This window comes from Salvelinus sp. IW2-2015, unplaced genomic scaffold (assembly GCF_002910315.2).
Source record: "Salvelinus sp. IW2-2015 unplaced genomic scaffold, ASM291031v2 Un_scaffold2246, whole genome shotgun sequence".
NCBI classification, from domain to species: Eukaryota; Metazoa; Chordata; class Actinopteri; order Salmoniformes; family Salmonidae; genus Salvelinus; species Salvelinus sp. IW2-2015.
Window position 1 is genome coordinate 28,833 of NW_019943575.1, and position 10,535 is coordinate 39,367.

Consider the following 10,535-nt stretch of genomic DNA (forward strand, 5'->3'; position numbering starts at 1 on the left):
GAAAGGTTGGTTGGGTGGGTGGGTGGGGAGGAGGAGCCACCTTTTGCCAAACCGCCAAAGTCTGCCGAGACCCCCGGGTGCCCGGCGGGTGCAGGGGTCCATTTGTGGGTTATCGCTTCTCGGCCTTTTGGCTCAGATCAAGCTTGGTACCGAGGTGCCCCAGAGCTCGCTGAGTCAGAAGGTCAAAGGAAGCCCGGAGGGAGGAAAGTTTATTGTTTTGTTGGTATTCGGCAATTTGGGAAGATAGTTGGTATGGAAAATATGGAGAAAAGGGCGATTCCGTGGATTGGAGTGGCCAACACGGTGCGTTTTGCATGGAGGCATAAGGAGGTTGAGCAAGTCGGGAGAGATACTTTTGCAAGAACAGTTCTGATGGGAGCCCTGAAGTTGACGGTGGGGGATGTCCTATGTTTTCAGGATAACCCAATAGAGAGCGCATGACGTAACTTTTTATACTGAAAAGAAGCATGATGAAATCATGAAGAGGGTGAAGGAACTGAAAGAAGAGAGGCCGATGTGCATGTATGAAGTTACGAGCTTGGCGAAGAATAGTTACAGGGTGGTGACGGTGACAATGTACAATCCTCATGTAAAGGACGAGGAGGTGAGGGCATTTCTGGGGAGGTTTATGGACAGGGTATCCTCAGCCAGGCTCCTCAGAGACTCCTTGGGTTTCTGGACAGGGAGGAGAGGATTTCAGGCCCTCCTCAGGGAGGACCCAAAGGGACAGGGTGGTTACCTCCATCCTCCGGCAATGTTCTCCCTGGGGGCTGARAGGGGGACGTTGTTTTATGCACGTCAGCCCCCGTTCTGCAGGCGATGTATGGCCTATGGCCACATCTTCGCCTCGTGTAGCACAAGGAGGTGCAGATTTTGTGGGTCTGTAGAGCACGAGGCGAAAGATTGTAGTGAGCCTAAGGCGTGCCACGGGTGTGGCTCGGTGGCACACCTGTGGCGAGGTTGCCCGGCAAGGCAGAGGTCATACGCGTCTGCAGCTGGGGGGGGAGCGAGAGCGGGGGATGGAGGTAGAAGAGGAGAGGAGCAGAAAGAAGGAGGTGGCACAGGCGGGAAGACTGCACCGAAGGAGGGAGAGAGAGAAGAAAAAGAAGAGGAGAGGGCCGGGACAGAAGGAGAGGTGGCCGAGACAGAAGGAGAGGTGGTCGAGATGGAAGGAGAGGTGGTCGGGACAGAGGGGGAAGAGGGGAAAAGGAGAGAAAAGGAAGGAGAAGGGGATAGAGGAGGGGGGGAGAGTGGAGAAACCAGATAGGGCAGCAGGGAGGAGGAAAACAGAATAATATTTGGGAAAATGTTAAGCAGGGTGAAGGAGAGAGGGAAGGTGAAGGCAGGGGAAGGTAACCAGGTGTATGTAGATTTCCAGAAGGAGGTTAGGGGGATGGGGGAAGGGGAATTTAAGAGGGAGCTAAAAGAATATGAGAAAGAATTTGGAAAGGAGATGAGGGAGAAGGGTTTGTACATGGAGTCGGATAGGGTACGGAAAAAAATTATACCCCTTGCGTGCCATTTGCCAAAAGAAAAAGAAAAATGGTGGAACCTATAGACACGGGGAGGAACGAAGAGTGGGGAGGAGGGGGGGGGGAGGAAAGTGGCAGGAGCTGCCGATGGGCTCCCCTCTCCTGTTCAAACCTCTGGCAGGAGCTGGGACCTCCCGGTGATGTCACTGGGTGGGCGGATGGAGGAGGGACAGGCTACCTGTATTGGGGACGTGGGTCCCCGGTCAGTAGTCTGGGTGAGGAGAAGCAACATGAGTATGGGGCAGGGTGCCGGGAGATGGCTCTAAGTGACATTTTTCTGGGATTGGGGATTGTGTGTTATGGATAGTTTGTAGGTGAGAGGGGAGAGAAAATGCCTCCCCTGATTATCAGTTTTGGTTTTGGATATTGGTTAGTTAGCCGGCTTTTTGAGTTTGGAATTTGTTATGTTAGAGGAGATATATAATTTAAAATTATTGTAAGATTGGAATATTTTTTTTTTTTTTTAAGGTAATAAATATTATATTTAAAAAATATTATTAAAAAAAATCTATTCTTATGCGAGTTATCCCGATTGATTTCTCCCCCAGAAAAATTCCTCCAAAAGGAGCTCGGTTTCCATCCCGCCAGGTAAAACTTGCATCTTAGCCCTCCCCTATGGGAAAGGCTTCGATGTTAGTTTGCCACGGCAGTTCCTGAGGGAGTTCTGGGGAAACTCCAGAACGCCCCTGAACCACCCCAGGGGTCCCTCACAGCAAATGTTTTGAGGTGACCAAGCTGACGCGATAATAGCATTAAAACCGTTATTATCCGTATGTACAATGAAACCGTACTGCCGGAGGACGTTGCAGTATGGCTGGGCAGGTACTGCAATGTGAAGGGGCCCCTGGTCCAGGTGAAAGATCCCGATGGGATCTGGACAGGGGCCTGGAGGGTCACTGTCCAGCAGAGGGAGGAACCTGGGGGCTATGGTGGGTTGAAAGCCATCCCATCCACCATAGTCCTCGGAGAGAACAGGGCCACCTTTCAGACGCCTGTAAAAAGGTCGTCTGCATGAAGTGCCGGGAGGTGGGCCACCGCTACGAGGAATGCACGAACGGAAGGTCGTGCAACCTCTGTGGCGAGCGGTCTCACCTCATCCGCGGCTGCCCCTCCTCCTGGGCCAATAAGGTCAGGGCCGAAAGGAGGGAGGTGGCGGCCGTGGACCGGGCTTCCGAGCGCCAGAGGGTTGGAACGGCAGTTGCCGAGGAGGAGCCGGTGGTGGTGGAGGAGGTAGTAGTGGAGCCGGCAGGGGTGGTGGAGGAGGCAGTTGTGGAGCCAGTGGTAGTGGAGGTGGTGGCTGTAGTGGAGGGCGCGGAAGGTACAGTGGTGGAAGAAGTGGGAGGAGAGGACAAAACCCTCCCCACCCCAATCCCCCTGCCCCAGACCAATGTGACCCCTGAAGGAGAAAGGGCCGAGAAAGACGGCTCTGGAGAGATTTTTAGCCAAAACTCCCCAAGTGGGTCAGACATTATAGGGACAGTGTCGGAAAGCACCATGGAGACAGTGTCAGGAGATACGGGAGAGGGGGGGGGGGGGTTCTGGAGGAACACCTCCCTCCACGTAAAATAAATGCTGAGGAGCTTTCTGACCCCGAACAGGGTGAGGAAAAAAAGGGAAAGGTAGAGTGGGAGAGCTCCCAGGGGGAGGAAGAACCCAGAACCTTCCCCTCCAACTCCCCCAATCAAGTCTCCTTTTTAAGTCCTGTTTTAACCTCCTCTCCCTTCCAACCCCCTTTACCCCGGAGGGAGAGAGAGAAATCACAGGAAAAGTAACCCTCTTTTAACCGTTCAATGCCTTTTCTTTTAGCACTGTTTTTACTCACCCCTTTTATGGCTTTTAAAATCACCACAATAAATGTGAGGAGCGTGAAAACAGCAGTAAGAGCACAGTCGGTTTTTATCCTTTTTAGAAAGGTTTAACTCAGATGTGTTTTTACTACAGGAGTGTGGTCTACCCTTTTTATCCTCTTACAGTAAATGGGAGGATAAGTGGCAGCACGGGCCCGCCATTTGGAGTGGTTCCAATTTTAACAAGAACGACGGTGTTGCCATTTTAATCAAGACCCCACAGGTGGTGGTGAGGGGGAGCACTGTGCTAATAAAACTTTTCAAAAAAAAAAAAAATCTGTTCTTATCAGTTGAAATATCTGATACGTCCCCATCGGGGAACTACACATATTAAACTGGATTTTCGAACAGGGAGTCGGAAATGGGGCTTGCTCCGTCCGCTAACCACGCAGTCGACCGGTATTGCAGTACTCCGGGAACGGTGTGCAACAATTTCTCCGTTGTCAAGGAAAGAAAAAGGACACAAAGGGCTTGTTAAACAGCTGTCAGAAGAGTATAAGAGGAAAGAAAAGGAAAGAGAAAAACATCCAAAAGTGGAAAGGTAGGGCGAAGCGCTTTCGTGGGTTCCCCGTTCCCGCCATTAATTAAAAAAAAAAAAATAGAAAACGTTGGCAGTTATGCTAGGGAGTGAGTACGTGGTGAGTGCTGTTGTCTGCTGTCTGTCCTGTCTGTCTTTTACCTTACCACAGCCGAAAAGTTGGACAGAGTGGGTTTGGGTGACCGCCACCACCCAGCAGTCCCAGCCTAGAGTGCACAGAGTGTCCGAACCCCGACCTCTGACTTCCATAGACTCTGGGTTTCTCTTCTTACGCACAAGCGTTTCGCCTTTACTAAAGAACTTCGTGGAGAGGCAACACTCATCGAGTTCCAAGTATTTTGGAAGGCTTTGCTTCTGGCAGAGCGCCGGTATATCCTTGTTTCAAGAGAAAATTGACAGCAGATAGATGACGCCGCCCCGCCAGAGACTTTTTGCTTCATCTGGACTTAGATGACCGGTGTATTTTCGCACTCAGACGTAGTCGCTAGGGCAATTGAGGCTTAGTTCAATAGTCTGTCGACTAGGCTAAACGTAGTGACTTAAAGACGCCATTGGGACTTAAAAACAAAACAAAAAAAACACCCCATTCTGTCGTCTGCTGTCTGTCTGTCTGTCTGTTGCTGCGCTGTGCGCCAGGAAAAGGGTTGGTGGTGGTGAGTGTGGGAAGTGGCGTAGGAGGAGCCACCTTTTGCCAAACGCCAAAGCAATCCTACGCGGAGACCGCGCGGTGCCCGGCGGGGCAGGGTCCATTGTGTGGTTTATCGCGTTCGCCTTTTGGCTCAGATCAAGTGTTAGTAGGCCTGTTGCTTATCTGTATTAATATCTGATACGTCCCCCATCGGCGGGACTACATTATTAAATCGGATTTTTCGAAACAGGGAAGTCGGAAATGGGGCTTGCTCCGTCCCGCTCACACCGCACGACCCCGGATATTGCATACCTCCGGAACGGTTGCAACACATTTCTCCCGTTGTCAAAGGAAAGGAGAAAAAGACACCCAAAGCGTGTAAACACAGCTTGCAGAAGAAGAAAAGGAAAGAAAAGGAAAAGAAAAAAATCCAAAAGTGGAAGAATAGGCGAAGCCTTTTCGTGGGTTCCCCGTTTTCCCGCCATTTACTAAAAAAAAAAAAAAAAAAAAAAACGTGGTCAGGATAGTGAGTGAGATGAGTGAGTGACAGTGAGTGATGAGTGAGTCTGTCATGTCGTCTGTCTGTCTGTCTGTTCTGTCTGGTCTGTCTGTCTGTGACTTTTGACCCACACAAAGTTGGCAGAGGGGTTGGGTGACCCCACCTGACCACCCACCCGCGAGGTCCACAGCCTATAGATTGACACAAGAAGTATGCCTCGGAAACCGAACCTCTTGACTTACTTCCATACGACTCTGGTTTCTCTTCATTACGCACAAAGCCTTTCAGCCTTTACTAAAACTTCCATGGAGAGGATACACCTTATGAGTTCCAAGTATTTTTGGAAGGGCTTCTTCTGGCAGAGCCCGTCATATATCTTGTTTCAACGAGAAAATTGACAGAGATGATGACGCCCCACCCACCGCCGAGGACTTTTTGACTTCAATCGGACTGACCGGTTGTATTTTCTCACTCCAAGTTGTCGCTGAAGGGCAATTGAGTTCAAAAGAGCTACGTGACTTAAAGAAGCATTGCGACTAAAAAAAACAAACAACAAAAAAACACCCGCATTTCTGTCTGTCTGTCTGGTCTGTCTTGTCTGTCTGTCTGTCTGTCTGTCTGTCGCAGGGAAAAGGTTGGGTGTGTGTGTGGGGTGAGTGGGTGAGTGGGTGGTGGGTGGGGTGGGGAGGAGCCACCTTTTGCCAACCGCCAAAGTCTGCGAGAACCCCGGTGTGACCCGGCGGGCGCAAGGGTCCAATTTGCTTGGGTTATCCGCTTCTCGGCCTTTTGGGCTTCAGATCAAGTGTAGTATACGTTTCTTATCAGTTAATATTGAATATCGTCCCGCCATCGGGGGACTACATAGTTAAAATGGATTTTTCGAACAGGGAGTCGGAAATGGGGCTTGCTCCGCTCCGCTCCAGCGCATCGACCCGGTATTGCAGTACCTCTCGGGAACGGCCGCAGACACATTTCTCCCGTCTGTCAAGGATAAAACAAAGACACAAAGCTTGCAAAACAGCCTAGCAGAGAAGAAAGAAAGGAAAAGAAAAGAAAGAAACATCCAAAGTGAAGTAGGGCGAGCGGCTTTTCATGGGCGTTCCCTCCGTTTCCGCCATTTTACTTTAAAAAAAAAAAAAAAAAAAAAAGTTGGTCTAGAACGTTAAGTGCAGAAGGAGTGAGTGAGTGGTGATTGTTGTCTCTGCGTCTGTCTGCTTTGTCTTCACACACCCAGCCAAAGTTTGGCAGAGTGGGTTGGCGTACGCACCACCCGCGAGTTCTCCGGCCTAGTAGTGCACAAGTGTGTCTGCAGGAGGCCCGACCTTCTGAAACTTCCATACGACTCTGGTTCTCTCATTACGCACAAGCCTTTCCTTTACTAAAGACTTCCGTGGGAGCGAAACACTATGAGTTCAAGCAATATTTTGTGAAAGGGCTTTTGCTTCTGCGGCAGAGCCCGTATATTTGTGTTCAAGAGAAAGTGACAGAATGACTGACGCGACCCACGCTGCGAGAGACTTTACTTTGCTTCAATGGCGTTTAGACTCGGACCGGTTGTTATTTTCCCACTCAAGTGTCGCTAAGGGAATTGAGTTTCAGGACGACTGATACCGGGCTTTGACTTGTGATAACGTACAGCGCTAGATTCGCATTGGCGACTTAAAAAACAACAACCAAAAAACCGCATTTGTGTTTGTCTCGCTCTGTTTCATCTGTCTGTCTGTCGCCAAGTGGGAGGAGAATGGTGATGGGTGGGTGGTGGTGGAGGGGAGACCACCTTTTGCCAAAAACCGCCAAAGTCTGCCGAGAACACCCGGAGGTCCCGGCAGGCGCGGCAGGGTGGTCCATTTGGTGGGTTAATGCGCTTCTCGGCCTGTTTGGCTCAACAAGTGTAGTTACCGTGTCAGTGCTGCCACTTAGATCGGAGAAGCGATCACAGGCCGGAGGGCGCCCGGAACTGTGCTATTTAATTTTGGTTAAAATTTATTTTGTTGTTTTGTCTCACCTTTTTTTCTTAGTCCTGGTTTTAGGTTGGTGGTTTTAGGTGGTGGGCTACAGGTGCAGCCAGCAACCTATAGGGTGAGTTTAAAAGGCACCTCTGGTCTTTTTCTTATCATATTTTAATTTAAATTTCATATTTCCCCCTTGTTTTTCCTGTTTTGCATCTCTCCACCCCCTGTATCCTACCCTCCCCCCTTTAGCATCTTCTACTGTTTTTAGAGTTTCGCTGTTGTTCTGCTAGCCGAAGTGGCTTGTCTGGGCCTTGCTAGCTCTAGCTTTGGCTCTGCGCCTGCTAAGCCCCCTGGCCCCTATAGATTTGACAGGCTTGTTGTTTTTTGTCTTGACTGTAGATTCCTTTGTTCCCCTCGTATCTTTGGTTATCCCCAAATTGCCATTATTGTTTTAGTCCCTTGTTGTTTTTGTGTTGTCAGCTGCGGAGGACTTTACTTGCTGGCTGCCTGCAAGCTGGTAGCCTTAGCCTGGCCTGCTGGTGAGGCCTGCCCAGCCTGTTCGTTCCTCAAGTTGGCAAGTGTTGTTAGTTAGCGTGCCCCTTTTGTTTCACACCCCCTTTTCCAAAAATTTATTCCCTCCCCCCCCTCTGTTTGGTTTTGTGGTCATTGTTTGGTTTTTCGTTGTAAGGCCTCTTGGCTTGTGGGCCTGCCTCAGCTGGCTAGGTTAGCCTGGCCTGCTGGTAAGACCTGCTAGCTTCCTGGCCATTTGCTTTGTTTGTTGTGTGTGGTTATAATTTTGCTTCTCCCTTTTTGCCCTTCCCTTTGACAAAATATATTTCAAAAAAAATCCCCCCCACCTAGTGTTCACTTCCCCTTGTTGATAAGCATTAGTTGAGGTGCTGTTGCTAATAGTTGTTGTGTGTCCCGTGGTCTAGGTAGGGTCCCTGGTTAGCTTAGCCTGGCTGAGCCCTGCATAGGCATCCTCGGGTTCGTCTTACACCCCTCCACCCTTCCTAACACCAACCTCTTCCCAACCCCCTCTCCCTTCCCGCCCCCCTCTTTCCTGCCCCCCGCCCCTTTTTCCCCTTCCCTCCCCTCCCCCTCTTTCACTGGTGTTGGGTTTTAAAGGCAGTGGGCCTCACTCATGTCAGCAGGCACAGGGCTGGCATGAGAAGCACCATGCACTGCGCCTCCTTTTAAAAGGAAGTGAAGGGAGGAAAAACGATGGAGTATATCCCAGATTGGAATTTCTCGCAGGAAATTCCTCCAAAAAGAAACTCGCGTTTCCATTCCCGCGCAGGTTAAACTGCATCCTAGCCCGTCCCCTATGGAAAGGCTTGATGTCAGTCTTTGCCAGCGGGCAGCTTCCTGAGGAGTTCTGGGGAAACCCAGAGGAAGCGCCCTGAAACACCCAGGGGTCCCTCACAGCAAATGTTTGAAGGTTGACCAACGCTGACGGATAACAGCTTAAAACTGTTAATTATCCGGATGTATAACGAAACCATTACAAACCGCTGAACCACTGGCACAGGTCTTGAGAAGGGACCAACGGATCAGTGGGGTGGGTATCCCGGGGAGTGGGGGGATGACCGCCAAGTGCGTTWTTTACATGGACGACGTCAACATTTTATGTACCGACCTTTTATCCGTCGACAGGACCCTGGACAGGACCGACTGGTACGGACGAGCCTCTGGGGCGAGAGTGAACAGAGACAAGACCGAGGCCCAATTTTTCGGACCATGGGCAGACCCAGACTTGACCAGACTACCACTGACGGTCAAAACGACGGACATAAAGGTACTGGGGGTAAAGTTTGACCGGGAGGGAGGAGGGAGCGGCAACTGGAATGGGATCCTGGGGACAGTAAGACAGAGACTGGGTTTTTGGGGACTACAACAGCTGACTTTTGAGGGCAAGGTTTTAATCATTAAAGCTGTGATTTTTCCTGTGCTTTTATTAATCAGTTCGGTTTTTATCCCCCCACGAAGGAGTCTTTTAGCCCTGGAGCGGATGCTTTTCTACTTCCTGTGGGGAAGCAAGTGGGAGAGGCTGAGGAGGGAGGTGGTCAAGAGGCCCAGGTCCAAGGGGGGGAAAGGCTTGCCTGACCTCTACTTGTTCCTGGGCAGCCGCTACACAGCGTTACATCTCACTCTTGCCACCTCCCCGGTCAACAACAAGACCCAGGCCCTCGCACGGTTCTGGCTGGGATCTTACCTCAGGACCCTGAGGCTGATCCCAGTCGACCTGCGAGCCCCAGTCTCTTTCCTGCTCCCCACTCACTACGCCCAGCTCCAGAAATTTTTAAGACATTTTAAACTGGAAAAAGAAGCAGTCACGGTTTTAACTAAACACCGCTCTCTTTTCTCTCTTGTGCAGGATCGGGAACCGGTGTGTCCAGTACGCGGGCTCGCGATAGGTGAGCCCACCACGGTTTGGCGCAACGTGGCCGATCCTGCTCTGCTGAATTGGCATCGTGACCTGTCCTGGATGGTCGCCCATGAGATCCTCCCGGTCAGGGCCGTCATGCACTCCCGGGGCATGGCAAGGAGATCCGCGTGCCCCCGACCAGGCTGCGGCCAAGAGGAGTCGGTGAGGCACCTGCTCTGTGAGTGCAGAGCCGCCAGGGACCTGTGGAAGGAAGCAGGCCCCCTGATCACTCCGTGTCTYCCAGCAGGGGAGGACCTAACGCCTCAGCTCGTGCTGTACGGGGTGGGCCGAAGGCCTATTCCATCGACGGCCTTCACCAAGCTCTGGCCCACCCTCACGTGCCTGAAGGACGCTCTGTGGTCCTCCCGTAACCTGCTGGTAGCGAAAAGCGTAGAGACCACCCCCCAGGCAGTGGCCATGGTAGCCACAGAAGCCCTGGGGTGGTACAGAAGGAAGGGGGCCTCGACCCCAAGRGAAGGGTCCCCCACAACACCCTAGGTCCCGGCGGCCACGGCCTGACAGCGCTGCGGCGCCTAGGGCGAHGCGCCTAGGGGAGGGATCTCCTCTGGGCCACGAAGGACGGGACGGTAGTTTATCCAGAGGAGCAGGATGAGGCGAGTTTGATAAGGACTCACCCCGCTCCTGTACAAGGGACCGAAGACAGCTTTTTAACAAAGTGACTTTTTAACAAGTTTTTCATGTCTTAAAAATGTTTTACCTTGTTAAATCATTAGTACACATTTTAAATGGCTTTTACAGATTTGATGTTTTTACTAGAAAAGTACTTTTATTCATGGTTGTTTTTCATTGTTTTAAACAACATGTACTTTTAACAAATTTAAATGTAATGTTCAAATGCTGTGTTTTTATGCGTTATCGCCGTCTTTAATGTGTATAAATGATGTAAAAAATGTATGAGCTGTTTTTAAAGGAAAGGTGTCAATAAAACTTTTTCCATAAAAAAATAAATAAATAAAAATCTGTTCTTATCAGTTTAATATCTGATACGTCCCCCCTCGGGGGACTACATATTAAATGGATTTTTCGAACAGGGAGTCGGAAATGGGGCTTGCTCCGTCCGCTCCACGCATCGACCCGGTATTGCAGTACC

At 50.7% G+C, this 10,535-nt stretch overlaps 1 protein-coding gene, 2 non-coding genes and 3 pseudogenes across 3 annotated transcripts; all 6 read left to right on the forward strand.

Moving 5' to 3' along the window:
* The first annotated feature begins 3,631 nt into the window (after window positions 1-3,631).
* LOC112073371 (U2 spliceosomal RNA) lies at window positions 3,632-3,813 on the forward strand. The gene has a single exon (XR_002894511.1). It is a non-coding gene; the product is annotated as a U2 spliceosomal RNA (small nuclear RNA).
* Window positions 3,814-4,677: 864 nt separating this feature from the next.
* LOC112073372 (U2 spliceosomal RNA) lies at window positions 4,678-4,879 on the forward strand (annotated as a pseudogene).
* A 935-nt stretch (window positions 4,880-5,814) lies between these two features.
* LOC112073381 (U2 spliceosomal RNA) lies at window positions 5,815-6,014 on the forward strand. The gene has a single exon (XR_002894516.1). It is a non-coding gene; the product is annotated as a U2 spliceosomal RNA (small nuclear RNA).
* Window positions 6,015-6,383: 369 nt separating this feature from the next.
* Window positions 6,384-6,491, forward strand: LOC112073378 (U5 spliceosomal RNA; annotated as a pseudogene).
* A 2,049-nt stretch (window positions 6,492-8,540) lies between these two features.
* Window positions 8,541-10,177, forward strand: LOC139025090 (uncharacterized). Its single transcript, XM_070440119.1, has one exon. The coding sequence runs from the start codon at window positions 8,582-8,584 to the stop codon at window positions 9,920-9,922; it is 1,341 nt and encodes a 446-aa protein (XP_070296220.1). The 5' UTR covers window positions 8,541-8,581; the 3' UTR covers window positions 9,923-10,177.
* Window positions 10,178-10,368: 191 nt separating this feature from the next.
* On the forward strand, window positions 10,369-10,535 carry LOC112073369 (U2 spliceosomal RNA; annotated as a pseudogene).